This window comes from Cetorhinus maximus, chromosome 2 (genome assembly GCF_964194155.1).
Source record: "Cetorhinus maximus chromosome 2, sCetMax3.hap1.1, whole genome shotgun sequence".
In the NCBI taxonomy this organism is placed as follows: Eukaryota; Metazoa; Chordata; class Chondrichthyes; order Lamniformes; family Cetorhinidae; genus Cetorhinus; species Cetorhinus maximus.
Genome location: NC_135880.1, coordinates 177,124,128 through 177,140,694, shown reverse-complemented (window position 1 = coordinate 177,140,694; position 16,567 = coordinate 177,124,128). Strand labels below are relative to the sequence as shown.

The following is a 16,567-nucleotide window of genomic DNA, read 5'->3' as shown; positions in this document are numbered from 1 at the left end:
AGTTAAGACTAGCTTTTTTTGCCCGATTCCCATTGTTACTTAATTACAGTGAGTGTTTGTGAGCCTAATGGGCTAGCTAAGGCTATTTAAACACTGAATGTATTAAACTCCCTCTTAGCATCCAGGGACTGACAATAGGATTATTAATTTGTAGCTACTGGACCCGAGCAGATAATCCACCTATAGGGTGGATATTGACTGGCGATTTCTGTGTAAACCTAGATTGTCAACCCCTCAATAAATTAGCAACAACATGCATTTATATAGCACCTTAAGCATAGTAAAAGTCGCACAATACTTACAGAAGTCCTATCAGACTTAATGTGACACTGAGCCACATAAGGAGATATAAGGTGATCAAAAGTTTGGTCATAGAGGTAGGTTTTAAGAAGCGTCTTACTGGAGGAGAGACAGCTGGAGATAGTGGGGAGGGAATGCCAAGGCTTAGGGCCTAGACTGCTGAAGGCGTGACTGCCAATGTGTTATCATTGTAACAAAACGGTCCAAATTAATAATCCAATACAGAATAGATGGAATTCTTATGTTCTTATATTTCTTATGTTCTTCATGATAGATGTTTGGACTCTGAGGGAATGAAGGGATAGGGCAGGAAAGTGGAGTTGAGGTCAAAGGTCAACCATGGTCTCATTGAATGGCAGAGCTGGCTCTAGAGGCCATGTGTGGCCTACATACTGCTGCTCCTATTTCTTAAATTCTTCTATTTGGTCAGGAGCGTGGATGTTGCAAAAGGATGTTCCAAACTCAAGCCTTATTTTAGTGAGAAGATAAAGCTCTGGAGGTACCTCGACAAAAGGCTTTTTGCAACACCTGACTCCACTTGCCGCTGCTCAAACAGTAAACGTCCTCCTTGACTCCCGACAGACTGTAACCACGACGACAGCTCAATTTGCACACGCTCCCTGGTTTCATTGCAGCCTTCCTGCAAACACTGGGGGATACCGTCACCCCACTTGGCTTCTGCATGGCCGGACAACGGACTTCTGTTGAAATGAAGAAAAAAATAGATCTTTAAATAGGCAGCAGCAGTAATAAATCTAACAAAATAGATTGAATTTAAATGAAAACATTGACATGAAAACCAGGCTGGCTTCATGAATATTTGTCCATTGGACTTGGGAATCAGGTTTCCATATGGAATATTTTGTTGACTGCGCAGGCAGGTATGTTTTTACAATGATAGTCGGGAATTCTCTATGCGGGGCTGAAAGAAAGCAAACATTCCTCTTGAGACAAGCCCTGCAATTTAAGGCAGCCAGAGAGACAATAGCAATTCAGTTGATAATGGTTCTAGTATCGCCCACAACTTCTCCACATCCTACAACTTCCAAGCATTCCCTAACATTAAAGACCATGGTCAGCTCACCCCCTCATACCTCTCTTTTCCACAGAAAAGACCACCAATCTGTTCAATCTTTCCTTGTAGGTATAACCTCTCAGTTCTGCTATTACTCTATTGAATTTATTTTGCACCTTCTCCATATCTATATTCTTCTCATAATATCTTTGCTTTTCATGAGATGTGGGCACAACTGGCAAGGCCAGCATTTGTTGCCCATCTTTAATTGCCCTTGAACTGATTAGCTTGCTAGGCTATTTTAGAAAGCAGTTAAGAGCCAACCACTGCTCTGAGCATGGAGCATGTTTATTTTATTCTTTCACGGGATATGGGTGTCGCTGGCTGGGCCAGCATTTATTACCCATCCCTAATTGCCCTTGAGAAGGTGGTGGTCAGCTGTCTTCTTGAACCGCTGCAGTCCATGTGGGGTAGGTACACCCACAAGTGCTGTTAGGGAGGGAGTTCCAGGATTTTGACCCAGTGACAGTGAAGGAAAGGTGATATATTTCCAAGTTAGGATTGGCTTGGAGGGGAATTTCCAGGCGGTGGTGTTTCCATGTGTCTGCTGCCCTTGTCCTTTTAGGTGGTAGAGGTCGTGGGTTTGGAAGGTGCTGTCTAAGGAACCCTAGTGAGTTGCTGCAGTGCATCTTGTAGATGGTACACACTGCTGCTACTATGTGTCGGAGGTGGAGGGAGGAATGTTTGTGGATAGGGTGCCAATCAAGTGGGCTGCTTTGTTCTGGATGGGTCAAGCTTCTTGAGTGTTGTGGGAGCTGCACTCATCCAGGCAAGTGGAGAGTATTCCAACACACTCCTGACTTGTGCCTTGTTGATGGTGGACAGGCTTTGGGGAGTCAGGGAGTGAGTTACCCCCTGTAGGATTCTTAGCCTCTGACCTTGTAGCCACAGCATTTATAAGGATGGCAGATTTCCTTCCTTAAAGGGCATTAATCAGATGGATTTTTACAACAATCGATAATAGCTGTACTGACAATAGCAGATTCCAGATTTATTAATTGAATTAAAGTTCACCAGCCGCCATGTTGGGACTGTGAACCCACGTCCCAGGAGCATTAGCCTAATCCAGTAACATTACCACAACACCCGCCTCTTCCCCATGAAATCAGACTGGTGCATGGTGCTCTAAGTGCGGTCCACCCAAGATTCTATACAAATTTAATGTCAATTCCATCCCTTTAGCAATGAATCCCAGTGCATTTGTTTGTGTTTTTATTCGGCCACATTAATCTGCTATAAATCAATCATTTGAGGGCTCAGCATATATGAACCCCAAGATCTCTCTGTTCCTTGCCCCCATTTCGACACTTGTTTTCCGAGCAGTATTTGGTCTCCTTATTGATCCTTTTGAAGTTTATTGCGTTTATCTATATTAAAGTTCAATTGCTAATTACACACTCATTCTGCACATTTTTTTAATGCCTTCCCGCATATTGTCACAGTCCTCCTCTATATCAATGACACTCAGTTTGGCGTTGTGCGCAAACTATGGAATGGTTGTGATGGTAACGGCGATAGTATAATCACATTCTGCCTGGGAGGAGTGTGAGCAGATCCCTGATACCTCCAAATTGAAGCAAATTTTTCTGATGTAATTGCCAAGCCTGCCAGCTGGTGGCAGTACATTCACAGTTATGATGACCAAGGAGAAGAGGCTGCATTGATCAGCAGAAGTGCTGTCACCAGGAAGTTCTGGCTTCTGACTCACAAATACATGCTTATTAAAATGGAGGCTTACTGCAAGGGGGTTAAAGTGATGAACATGCAAGTGCGACTTTGACTTAAACTGAGAGAGGGGAAAAAAGTAACTGTGCCCGGCTCACTATCGCCATCTATTTTATTCCAACATTATTGTCTTCTGCTAATCTCCAAGGAGCTGTGACCTTCAAGGCTGAGGCAGAATTTTAATCCAATGTGAGATTTTTTTTATTGGGAAGAATATCAAACTGCAGCACAGTAAGAAATGAATGGAAAATTGTCAGGCTGTAGTGACTAAAATATTCTTTTTTAAATTGGCTAATCAAGATCAATACTCAACAAATAATCGTTTGGAAACCCTCAGACCCTGAAATTCTGCTTCGAGTGTGGGGCTTCGTTCAAAGCTGTTGTCTGTTGGTGTGAAGTTATTGTGGAGGCCACTTGAATTCCAGTTTTTTTCCAGTCCTGCACCTTGAATTCATCAGAAGGAACACACACCTCAGCAGATATGGGCCAGAAACTTACCTATGTCGGGCGGGCTGGGTGAGGGCGGGTGCAGAGCTGATAGTCGCCTGTGATCGGCTGCGCGCTGCCATTTTACACGGGCGGGCCAATTAAGGCCCGCCCAGCGTAATGCGCAGCCGGTAAGCGCTACCTGTGCGGGCGGGGGGTGGAGGGAGAGTCGGTGCCTGCTGCAGCAATCTCCCTGAGGCACTAAGTTGATATTGAAATAATTAAATAAAACATTTAAAAAGTTATCTAAACATGTCCCCTCGTGTGACTGTGTCACATGAGATGGGACAAGTTTTTATATTTTGGGAAATTTTTAAATTTATTTAATAAAACCTTCAGGAAGCTTCATCCCGCCCGTGGATGCGGGGAGGATGTTTCCTCTTGTGGGAGGATATAGAATTAGGGGTCACTGTTTAAAAAATAAGGGGTTGCACATTTAAGACAGAGATGAGGAGAAATTTTTCTCTCAGAGGGTCGTAAGACTTTGGAACTCTCTTCCTCATAAGGCAGTGGAAGCAGGGTCTTTGAATATTTTTAAAACGGAGTTAGAGAGACTCCTGATTAACAAGGGGGTGAAAGGTTATCGGGTATAGGCAGGAATGTGGGGTTGAGGTTACAATCAGATCAGCCATGATCTTTCTTATTGAATGGCGGAGCAGGCTCGAGGGGCTGAGTGGCCTACTCCTGTTCCTAATTTGTATGTTCGTATGATATTCCCAAACCGATGGACAATAATAAATCTCTCTGCTCTTATCTAAGAATAATCCACCGACAGAGCTAAGAACAGCCTTTACCAAATTACATGGAATTTTACAGCACAGAAACAGGCCATTCAGTCCAAAAAGTTAATACTGGTGTCAACTCTCGGCAAGAACCTCTTCCGCTCCCTTTCACCTCACCCAGTCAGCATATCCTTATATTCTTTTCTCCAGCATGTGTTTATCCAGCTTCCCCTTAAATACAATTCTCCTCAAACCACTCCCTGTGGTAGCACATTCCCAGAAGGAAAAAAAAACAGTTCAAACCAGTACTTTCATTTCCCAGTTTTTACTGGTGTTCCATTTTAAGGTATACAAGACCAGTTCAGACCAGTTCTCTTATTTCCCAGTTTTTACTGTTTTTTCCCTCCTGGGTGCTCACCGCTCTCTGGGTAATGAAGTTTCACCTGAATTCCCAATTGGATTTATAAGGACTGTCATATATTGATGGCTCCAACATTCTAGTTCTCTTCATAAGTGGAAACATCATCTCTACGTCTACCATACTGACCCCTTCATCATTTTAAATACCTCCGTCAGGTCACCCCTCTCTTTTTTTGCCAAGGGTAACAAGCTCCAGCCTGCTTAATCTTTCCTGATAGATATAACCCCCTTAAATAAGAAATATCAGATGCTATTTTCCAGGAACATTGAGTTGAATTACAAGATTTTTCACCCATTACGTGTCCTGATAAAATGCCACATCTTTGATAAAGATGTTCATCACAATCTTGTCATATCTCCAGAGCGGTGCCAAGGGAGGAAGGAAAAGGAAGCCATTCCTGCACTCCAGATCTCACTACCTCCTGGGAGGTCCTGCCCCACGTCCCCAAAGAAAGATCTGTGGGTTCAGATTTGGTCCGTCCAGTCACATGAAGACCCATGGCAGAAACTGGTGATCCTCAGTAGATGGACCATCCTCGAATCGAGGGACAGCCGATTGCATCTGCACAGTGCAGTTGATTGCTGGAGAAGTCATTGCTCTCCTGCCAACTGGCAGCTGTGAGTTATTCACGAGACTTACCAACGCATCTCGGCTCCTTCCTATCCCAGAGCATGTTCGCCAGGCAAGTGAGCTTTGACCTTCCCTCCAACAGGTAGCCTTTGTTACAGGTCACATGGCAAACAGTCCTGTAGGATGTGTCATCAGTTGAGCAGTTTATAGACCCATGCTCAGGTTTCTGTAACCTGGGGCAGGAGCGAACTGTAAGGAAAGAGGGAAACAGTCAGGAAATAAATAGGAAGCTGCTGGAAAGGACAATGTGTGGAGCCCAATTTCAGGTGTGACTTAAACAGCTTCTTACAGCCTGGTTTAATCCTCTCCTTAGTCCCCACCTATCACTGACCTTCTATCCAGCTTCACCTGCTCCCCGCTCCCCCCACCCCCGCCCCCCCCCCCCCCACCCCACCCCTTCCCCCCACATAGACAGTATAAATTTCTTCACATTTCTACTTCTCTTTAGCTCTGAAGAGTCATACAGAATCGAAACATTACCTCTGTTTCTCTCTCCACAGATGCTGTCAGACCTGCTGAGTTTTTGCAGCATTTTCTGTTTTTATTTCAGCTTTCCAGCATCCGCAGTATTTTGTTTTTATCCTGGTCTGATACTTACTGGGTCCTGAGAGAATGGCTTAAAAGGAACATTCCTGTGACAGTCTCCATTTACTGGGGACATGGGGGTTGGTGGGGCTGGCTGGTCAAACACACCGAGCAGAACCTTACGGGATATAGGACACCCCTGCCCAGCGTAGGTCTCTGTTGACTTCAGTGTAAAGCTGATCACATTAGATACTCTGTTTGGGTTGAAATCTCCACTTTAGACAGTCAACTGTCTAAATCCACCGAAGACACTGTGCCAAGGCAAAATGAAAGACTCCCGAAAAAGTGGGGGCCCTCTGTCACCCGGACAAGATAGGTTGGATCATTCACACTGCATCATTGCCAGGGGCATTAGAAACTGTTCACACCGGAGTAATGTGAAAGTGTCTTAGAACATCCCCCCCTTTGATGCTACTACTATACCCGGCATCAGATTTACAAAGACCTATAGGTGATTCCAAATTTGACCACGATTTTTCACTTGGACATTATAAATGATCATAAAAATGTTGACAACAAAATAATTGACCTTTTCAATGTCTTGTAAATTCACTTGAGAGAATTTCTGAGCTGAATCTGTCATGGGAGATTGGCGTGAATGATAAATTCTATTATTCTCTCTATTGTTTAATGGCTATTTCAAAGATAATGGCCTATAAATTTGACTGTGCAGGTTGAGGTGCGCAGGGATTTTGTTTTCATTCTTTCATGGGATGTGGGTGTCGCTAGCTAGGCCAGCATTTATTGCCCATCCCTAATTGCCCTTGAGAAGGTGGTGGTGAGCTGCCTTCTTGAACTGCTGCAGTCCATGTGGTGTAGGTACACCCACAGTGCTGTTAGGGAGGGAGTTCCAGGATATTGACCCAGTGACAGTGAAGGAACGGCGATATATTTCCAAGTCAGGATGGTGAGTGGCTTGGAGGGGAACTTGCAGGTGATGGTGTGCCCATACACCTGCTGCCCTTCTCCTTCCAGGTGGTAGAAGCCACAGGTTTGGAAGGTGCTGTTGAAAAAGGCTTTGTGAGTTGCACCTCGATGATGAGGCCTGAGCAACGAGTTGGAAAATGACCAGTGCTGGTCGAAGACACCATTTGGGGACTCCCCTGATCTTCATCAGAATAGCAGTGTGGAATCTTTTACATCTATCTGAAAGGGTAGGCAGGGTCCTGGGAGGAGGATCAGCAACTCAAAGGGACACAGATAGAGAAAAAAAAAATCAGAGGAGAGATAAGAAATGTCTTTGCATAGCGAGGTATGAGCTTGACCAGGCAGTCTGAAAAGACAGTGAGATCTAAGTCAACTGTAACTTTCAAAAGGAAATTGAGTAGATATTTGAAAAGGAGAAATTTGTAGGTGGGCAGGACTAATTTTTTGGATAGCTCTTTAAAAGATATTCAGTCAACTTGTTTCTCATTAAAGATTCCTGAGTTATCCATACCATAGGCAATGAACTAACCGGCATCTTTGTCACTGCCATAGCTTGGCCTTCCTCTTTGAAAATGAGCATTACTTTGGCCATCTGCCATTCCCCAGGCCTCTGGCTCACATCCAGTCTCAGTAGAGTGCTGGAAGAATTTTATTTTGTGTGTTCACAAGTATTATGCTCCAGATTATTTTGGGGAATATTTTTGTGGTATTGGAACCCGTTGGGGAAGTGAAACCTAAAAAGTGGACCATGTCTCCAATTTTCTTCAACCTGTTTTACATTTTTGTCTTGTTTCTCTTCCCAGTGTTCTCACTGTCACATACTGTCACTTGCCAAAAGGTCAGGCAGCCAGTGTGAAGACCATTGATGGAGTTCTTCTGTCATCAATCATCAGAGTGTTTACGGGGAAAGAACAGGGGAGGGTGGGCCTAATTGGAGGATCATTTAGAAAGCCAGCACAGACACAACGGGCCAAATGGCCACCTGCTGTCCTGTAAGCTTAGTGACTTGCATTTTCATGCATAGTAAAGCTTGAAATCTAAGATGGCCCACCAGCTAGCCCTCTGAGATACCTTATCATACTGGAGATATCCTGTTTGTCAATGTCTTATCAATTACATTGTTAAGGCTCGTTAATATCAATTACGTTGTTAAGGTTAAGAAAAAGAGGTGATGGGTAGCTTTGGTTCAGTTAGCCAAGTTTCCTTTGACATTTTTTTTAGTTACAGTGCCCCACCATGGGCTGTCACCCCCAATTTATTAGTTTGTTTTATTGTTTTTTTTTGTTTTCATTAAAAGAGAATATAAATAGGGGATAGTTGGGACACTGGGTGTGTGGGAGAAGAGATGTGAAACTGAACAATAAACTGTCTTAATAAAGAAAAGTTCTGTGTCTTGGTTTTTGCTTCACCCAGGGGCTTGGGTAATGTTAACACTGTTGGTCACAAAGTCACTCCCACTGTATAACAAAAGGTGCTGATAACCTAAAAAATATGATACACTTCATATAGCAGAAAGGATACATAAAAGGAAACAACATAATTCAGCATTAGAAGGCTTTGATTTTAACAGTTACCTCTGCAGACGGGGTTCAAGCCTGACCAGAGGCTGTTGGATTGACACAAACGAATGCTGCTTCCCACCAGGTCAAAGCCCAGCTTACACCGGATTCCACAGGCAGAATTGTAATAGTTATTGCAAGAGTTCTGGATGAAGTATCCGTTCTGAGGTGGCTGCAACTTGGGGCACTGGACTACTGCTCATGTACAGAAAGATAGGTTAACACATCACCCCTATCACTGCTCATTAAACAATCAATAACACATCACCCCGTCTCCTGCCCATTAAACAATCAATAACACATCACCCCTATCACTGCTCATTAAACAATCATTAACACATCACCCCGTCTCCTGCCCATTAAACAATCAATAACACATCACCCCTATCACTGCTCATTAAATAATCATTAACACATCACCCCTATCACTGCTCATTAAACAATCAATAACACATCACCCCATCCCCTGCTTATTAAACAATCATTAACAATCACCCCATCCCCCGCTCATTAAACAATTATTAACACATCACAACTATCACTGCTCATTAAACAATCATTAACACATCACCCCGTCTCCTGCCCATTAAACAATCAGTAACACGTCACCCCATCCCCTGCCCATTAAACAATCATTAACACATCACCCCATCCCCTGCTCATTAAACAATCATTAACACATCACCCCATCCCCTGCTCATTAAACAATCATTAACACATCACCCCGTCTCCTGCCCATTAAACAATCAATAACACATCACCCCATCCCCTGCTCATTAAACAATCATTAACAATCACCCCATCCCCTGCTCATTAAACAATTATTAACACATCACCCATCTCCTGCCCATTAAACAATCAATAACACATCACCCCATCCCCTGCTCATTAAACAATCATTAACAATCACCCCATCCCCTGCTCATTAAACAATCATTAACACATCACCCCCATCCCCTGCTCATTAAACAATCATTAACACATCACCCCTATCACTGTCCATTAAACAATCATTAACACATCACCCCTATCACTGCTCATTAAACAATCATTAACACACCACCCCATCCCCTGCCCATTAAACAATCATTAACACATCACCCCTATCACTGCTCATTAAACAATCATTAACACATCACCCCATCACTGCTCATTAAATAATCATTAACACATCACCCCGTCTCCTGCCCATTAAACAATCATTAACACATCACCCCTATCACTGCTCATTAAACAATCATTAACACATCACCCCTATCACTGCTCATTAAACAATCATTAACACATCACCCCTATCACTGCTCATTAAACAATCATTAACACATCACCCCATCCCCTGCCCATTAAACAATCATTTCCCACTCCCGGAAACCAATAACTGTGATTGTACTTGAAAGAGTTGCAATCTGTGACTGTTGATAACTCGAAAGAATTTTAAACAATCATTAACACATCACCCCGTCTCCTGTCCATTAAACAATCATCAACACACAAGACATCTGGTGTAACCCAAAGCAAAACTGATAATCTGGATTGAGTCGCTGACTCGTTAAGGAAACATTTATCGAAATCAATGACATTACAGCTATGTGATTTCAGTAATGGACAATTACTGATCCACTTCACCAGTTTTACACCAAGCAGCAAGTTGAAGATATGCCCGATCTATACTGGATAATAACATTGGCTAGAATCCAAAAGATAGAATAACCCTTGTTGATGGTGTTTTGGTTCAACATAGAACTGTTAAGATTGCCAACTCTTGCTGGGTGCATTCCTGGAGGTTTCATCACATGACCTCTCACCTCCATCTGCCCCAGCATGCACACCCACCATTGGCCCATTCCACAGGTGCACTACCTTCCTACGGCAAATTAAAGAGGGAAGTTGCATTGTTTCCCAATTGGATTAACCTTGGTAGCGAGACAACATTTTCTCCCACCATCTCCAATATTTTATCACTAATAAGTGAAAGTGTTCCAGGAAAATGAAATATAGACACAATTTGGTTTAATTTTGTTAGAATATTTCTCCTGGGTTTTGTTCACAGCAGCAATGGGGAAGGGGTGGGGAATTTTCCATTTCTGGAGACTCCAGGGTGATTCTGTAGGGTTGGCAGCCCTGAGCACCAGGCAGCACAATATTAGGATGATGAGTTGTGGTTTTCCTGAAAAAGCTTCTCTCCTAACCCTCCTCGTGACTCTGCAGTGTTCAATAGATCGACTTTTCTGTGTTTGATTATGTGAGTCTGTTTACTATTGATGCTCACGGTGCTTGATTGGTGAAGCCTGGGCGTGGACTCAGGGAAAAGTAAACAAACTGTAGAACTAGAAGTAGGAGCTGAAGCATGGAGTAGACATTTTAAAGCACTGTGAATAAAGTCTATTACACACATAGAGACTAGTGTAATCTAGTGTCAGGAATGATTCCTGCAGATTGGAAGGTAGCAAATATCACCCCATTATTTAAGAAGAAAGGGAGAGAGAAAACAGGGAGCTACAGACTTGTTAGCCTTACATCAGTAATAGGGAAAATACTAGTATCTATTCTAAAGAATGTGATAAATGGTTACTTGGATAATAATGATCTGATTGAGCACAGATTGTGCACAGAACATGGACAAGATTCTAGAAACAATTATTCGGGATAGAATTAGTAGTCACATGGAAAAATATGGGTTGATAGGGGAGAGCCAGCATGGATTTCTAAAGGAGAAATTGTGTTTAACTAACTTGCTGGAGTTTTTTGAAGAGGTAACAGAAAAGGTCGATGAGGGTAGTACTGTTGATGTGGTATACATGGACTTTCAAAAGACATCTGATACAGCACCACACAACAGACTTGTGAGAAAAGTTATTGCTTATGGAATAAAAGGGGCAGTAGCAACATGGATACAAAATTGGCTGAAAAATAGGAAGCAGAGAGTAATGGTCAATGGATATTTTTCAGGCTGGAGGAAGGTTTGTAGTGGAGTTCCCCAGGGGTCGGTATTGGGACCTTTGCTTTTCCTAGTATATATTAATGATCTGGATCTTGGTGTACAGGGGGCAATTTCAAAGTTTGCAGATGATACGAAGCTTGGGAGTGGTGTGAACTGCGAGAAGGATGGTGTGGAACTTCAAAAGGACATAGACAAGTTGGTGGAGTGGGCAAATAGGTGGCAGATGAAGTTCAATGCGGAGAAGTGTGAGGTGATGCATTTTGGTAGGAAGAACATGGACAGACAATATAAAATAAGGGGTGAAATTTTGAAGGGGGTGCAGGAGCAGAAAGACCTGGATGTATATGTGCATAGATCATTGAAGGTGGCAGGACAGGTGCAGTTAATAAAGCATATAGTATCCTGGGCTTTATTAATAGGAGCATAGAGTACAAGAGCAGGGAGGTTATGCAGCATTTATATAAGACACTGGTTAGGTCTCAGCTGAAGTATTGTGTACAGCTCTGGGCACCACACTGTAGGAAGGATGTGAACTTGTTCGAGAGAGTGAAGAAGAGGTTTACCAGAATGGTTCCAGGAATGAGAAACTTCAGCTATGAGGATAGATTGGAGAGGTTGGGATTGTTCTCCTTGGAGTAAAGAAGGCTGAGAGGAGATTTGATAGAGATGTTCAAAAACTGTTCCCGCTCGTAAAAAGATCAAGAACAACAGGCCACAGATTTAAAGTGATTTGCAAAAGAAGCAAATGTGACGTGAGAAAAAACTTTTTCACACAAGTGGTTCGGGTCTGGAAGTGTGGTGGGGGCAGGTTCAATCGAGGCATTCAAGAGGGCATTAGATGATTATTTGAATATAAACAATGTGCAAGATTACGGGGAAAAGGCAGGGAAATGGCATTAGGTCATAATGCTCATTTGGAGAGCCGGTGAACACATGATGGGTCAAATGGCCTCCTTCTGTGTTGCTAAAATTCTGTGATTCTGTGATAGTTAACATGGATTTGCGAATGGGAAATCATGATTGACAAACCTGTTGGAGTTTTCTGAGGGTGTTACTAACAGAATTGATAAAGGGGAGTTGGTGGACGTAGTATACTTGGATTTTCAGAAAGATTTTGATAAAGTCCCCACAGGAGGTTGGTTAACAAAATTAAAGCACATGGGACAGGAGGTAATATTCTGGCATGGTTTAAGGTTTGGTTAACAGGCAGAAAGCAGAGAATAGGAAGAAACGGGTCATTCTCATGTTGGCAAGCTGTGACTAGTGGGATACCACAAGGCTCAGTACTTGGGCCCTAGACTGGGGAAACTGGGCCTGTATTCTCTAGCGTTTTGAAGAATGAAAGGTGATCTCATTGAAACCTACAAAATACCTAAAGGGATAGACAGGGTAGATACAGGTAAAATGTTTCCTCTTGATTGGGAGTTAGAACCAGGGAACACAATTTCAAAATAAGAGGGAAGCCACTTCGGACCGAGACAAGGAGAAATGTTTTTACTTAGAGGGTTGTGAATCTTTGAAATTCTCTACCCCAGAGGGCTGTGGAAGCTCAGTCATTGAGTCTGTTTAAAGCAAAGATTGACAAATGTCTAAATACCGATGACATAAAGGGATATGGGGATAGCATGGGAAAAAGACATTGAAGCGGATAATCAGCCATGATCGTATTGAATGGTGGACAGGCTCGATAGGCTGAATGGCCTACTCCTGCTCCTATGTTCCTATCTCTGCATAGCTCCGAGAAATGAAATATATGACAGACTCACCTTGACATGCCTGTCCTACAGCTTTGTATCCTTCCTTGCAGACACAGTCCTTGATTGAGGTGCTCCCTGGTAGCGATGTGTAGTTCTCACTGGGGCAGTGGAGGCAGGTACTGATCCCACCAGGCTTCGCTTCTGCCTTGTAAGTCCCAGATGGACAAGCTAGAGTAAAGAAATGCACAATGGGAATGTTAGCATTAACTACAACCTGCACATGTAGGAAAATCAGCGGGTACAGCAAGCATCTAGGAAGGAAAATTGAATACTAGCCTTTATTGCCTCCACCTATCACTGGCCTTCTATCCAGCTTCACCTGTCCCACCCCCTTAAACAGTATATATTTCACCACATTTCTACTTCTCTTTAGTTCTGAAGAGGAATCATACGGACTCGAAACGTTAACTCTGTCTTTCTCTCCACAGATGCTGTCAGACCTGCTGAGTTTTTCCAGCAATTTTTGTTTTTGTTTATTACCAGAGTGTTGGAATATAACAGGAAGGAAACTTTATTGTAATTATGTAGTGAGACTTTGATGAGACTGCACTTGGATTACTGTGTAGCTTTTGGAAGGATATACTTGCCTTAGAGGAGGTGCAACAGAGGTTCACTCGATTTCCTGGGATGTGAGGGTTGTCCCATGAGGAGAGATCGAGTAGAATGGGCCTGTATTCTCCTGAGTTTAGAAGAATGAGGTGATCCCATTGTAACGTGTATAATTCTTAGAGAGCCTGACAGAGTAGAGAGGCTGTTTCCTCTGACTGGAACATCTAGAACTTGGGGTCATAGTCTCAGGATAAGGTGCCAACAGGAGAGTGGTGAGAATGTGGAACTCGCTATCACATGGTGTGTTTGAAATAACTCTGCTTTACCAACTGCATCGGTCATAACACCTTCACACCAACAGAAATCATTCCAGTTCAGAACCCAGGTTTTTAAATGTCCAATTTTCCCTTTCAGCTTCAAACTCTTGGGGCAGAATTTTGCCGTCGGCGAGCAGGGGGCGGGGCCCGCTCGCCGATGCGTAAAATGATGCGGGATGATGTCACACAGAACTCCCGATGTCACCCCGCCCCATTTAAATTTTCAGGAAGGCGGGGGCACAGCAAAATCAGCTGCGGGCCCGCCGACCTGTCAATGGCCAATTGAGGCCATTGACAGGATCGTTTAAACAATTAAAAGACCTGGGCGGGCAGGCCAGGAGCCCCGGCGGCAAACAGATAAAACATGAAACCTCACCCAGCGGCGGGATGAGGTTTCATGGAGGGTTTTAAAAATTGTAATAAAGTTGTTCTGTGAATTATGAACATGTCCCAACTCATGTGACATTGTCACATGAGGGGACATGTACGGGAATATTTTTTTTTCTATTTTTAATATTTTTCAAAGTCCAGGCGATCTCCATGAGGCTGCACTTAGCCTCAGGGAGATGTACGCTCTTTCGTGCGCATGCGTGAAAGAGCGCACTCTCGATTTCAGGGATTCCCCCCTGCCCGCACAAGGAGCGCATAGCACTTCCCGCCGGACGTCACGCTGGGCGAGCCTTAATTGGCCCACTCATGTAAAATGGCGGTGCGGCCTCGATTGCTGGCGGTGATCGGCTCCGCGCCCGCCCGCCCGACAGGCAGAAAATTTTGCCCTTGATAAAGGATCTACCATCAGATTTTCTCACCCAGTGACATGTATAATCTGTAAATTAAATGGTTGCAGTAATAAACTCTATCTGAATAACCTTGCACTTCTGTCTCGAAATTTGTCCACAAAATTTTAAAGGATTGTGATCTGTATAAACAATTGTTTCTGATGAAGTTTATCCACCTAAATTTCAAAATGCTGCAAGGCTAACACCAAACCCAAAGTTTCATTTTCAATCATTGAATATCTTCTCTGTTGTATATTCAACTTCCATGAAAAATACCCTATTGGTTTTTCAATTCCAGTGTCGTCATCTTGTAACAGTACAGCCCCAATTCCTATATCACGAGTGTCAACAGCCAATTTAAATTGATTGGCATAATTAGGTACTGACAAAACTGGTGTTGCAGTTAATACAGTTTTCAAATTGTCAAATGCCTTCTGAGACTCCTGTGTCCATTGAAGCTTCTTATTCTTTTTTAATAGTTCAGTCAGTGGAGCAACCACTTGGCTAAAATTTGGTAAAATTTCTGATAAAACCCACTCATGCCCAGAAATCTAAAAGCTTCTCGTTTCGTTGTAGGCACTGGGAAATCCAAGATAGTCTTGACTTTTGCATCTCTCGGAGCCACCTTACCATGTCCAATGGTGTGGTCTAGATACGTAACTTGTGATTTTGCAAATTCACTTTTAACCAAGTTCATCACAAAATTAGCTTCTTGTAACCAATAAAAACAATTCTTCCAGATGCTGTAAATGCTCCTCCCACGTAGGACTGAAAACTATCAAGTCATCAGTACAAACAGCACAATTCTTCAGGCCTGCAATTACTTTGTCCATCAGTCTTTGAAATGTAGTAGGTGCATTCTTTATACCAAACGGCGTGACTTTAAACTGATATAGTCCATTTGGCGTTACAAAAACTGATATTTCCTTTGCTCTCTCCGATAATGGTACTTGCCAGTATCCCTTTAGCAGGTCAATCATTATGATAAATTTTGAACATTCCACTTTCTCAATGCAATCTTCCAACCGTGGTATAGGATATGAATCTGCTTTTGTCACCGTATTCACCTTTCGATAGTCCACACACAGGGCAGGGTTTTACCTTGTCGGGTGGGCGCGACTGGAGGGCTCGGTCACGAAGCCAACTGCCGCCCGTGATCGGGCACAGAACTGCCTCAGGGAGCTGACGATATATAAACTCAAAAATAAAAAAACTTACTAATGTTAAAAACATGTCCCCTCATGAGCAGGGACATGTTATAAATAATATTTCAAAATTTTTGTTTAATTTTTAATTCCTGTTAGAAACCTCACCCTACCCGTGGATGAGGTTTCATAAAAAATCCAAGGGCCGCTTGGCTTTTTTGCCTTCCCACCAAAGGTAAAGTTGGACGGGCAGCGCAAAATTTCATTCAATTAATACTTTAATGGCCTTAATAGGCCTGTTAATTGTCAATGGGCACGCTGTCGACTCCCGCACGTGCCTGCCAAGTGAAATATCGCACGAGTGTGCAATGACATTGGGACGCTCGCCTAACGCTATTGCGCGTCATTTTATGTTCGAACGGGTCGGGCACGCACCTGCCCGCTCAGCGAAAATTGCAGCCCACAGTCTTTGTGTTCCATCTGACTTCAGTACCAGTACAATAGGCGAACTCCAGTTACTGCAACTAGACTCAATTATATCATTTTTGAAGCATGAAGTCAATTTCTTCCTGTATTTGTGATAATTTTGCTGGATTTAATCTATAAGGATGTTGCCTTAGTGAAGATGAAACTTCTGCACATACATCAT

General features: G+C 43.1%; 1 protein-coding gene across 1 annotated transcript in view; it reads right to left on the bottom strand.

The window, feature by feature from the left end:
* Window positions 1–16,567, bottom strand: part of svep1 (sushi, von Willebrand factor type A, EGF and pentraxin domain containing 1) — a 229,044-nt gene that overhangs the window by 136,407 nt on the left and 76,070 nt on the right. The window contains exons 4-7 of the mRNA XM_078529199.1: window positions 13,138–13,296; window positions 8,446–8,625; window positions 5,369–5,548; window positions 804–1,001 (exon numbers count right to left, since the gene is read on the bottom strand). Of these exons, the coding sequence (XP_078385325.1) occupies window positions 804–1,001; window positions 5,369–5,548; window positions 8,446–8,625; window positions 13,138–13,296 (717 nt within the window). The remainder of the gene's footprint in view (window positions 1–803; window positions 1,002–5,368; window positions 5,549–8,445; window positions 8,626–13,137; window positions 13,297–16,567) is intronic.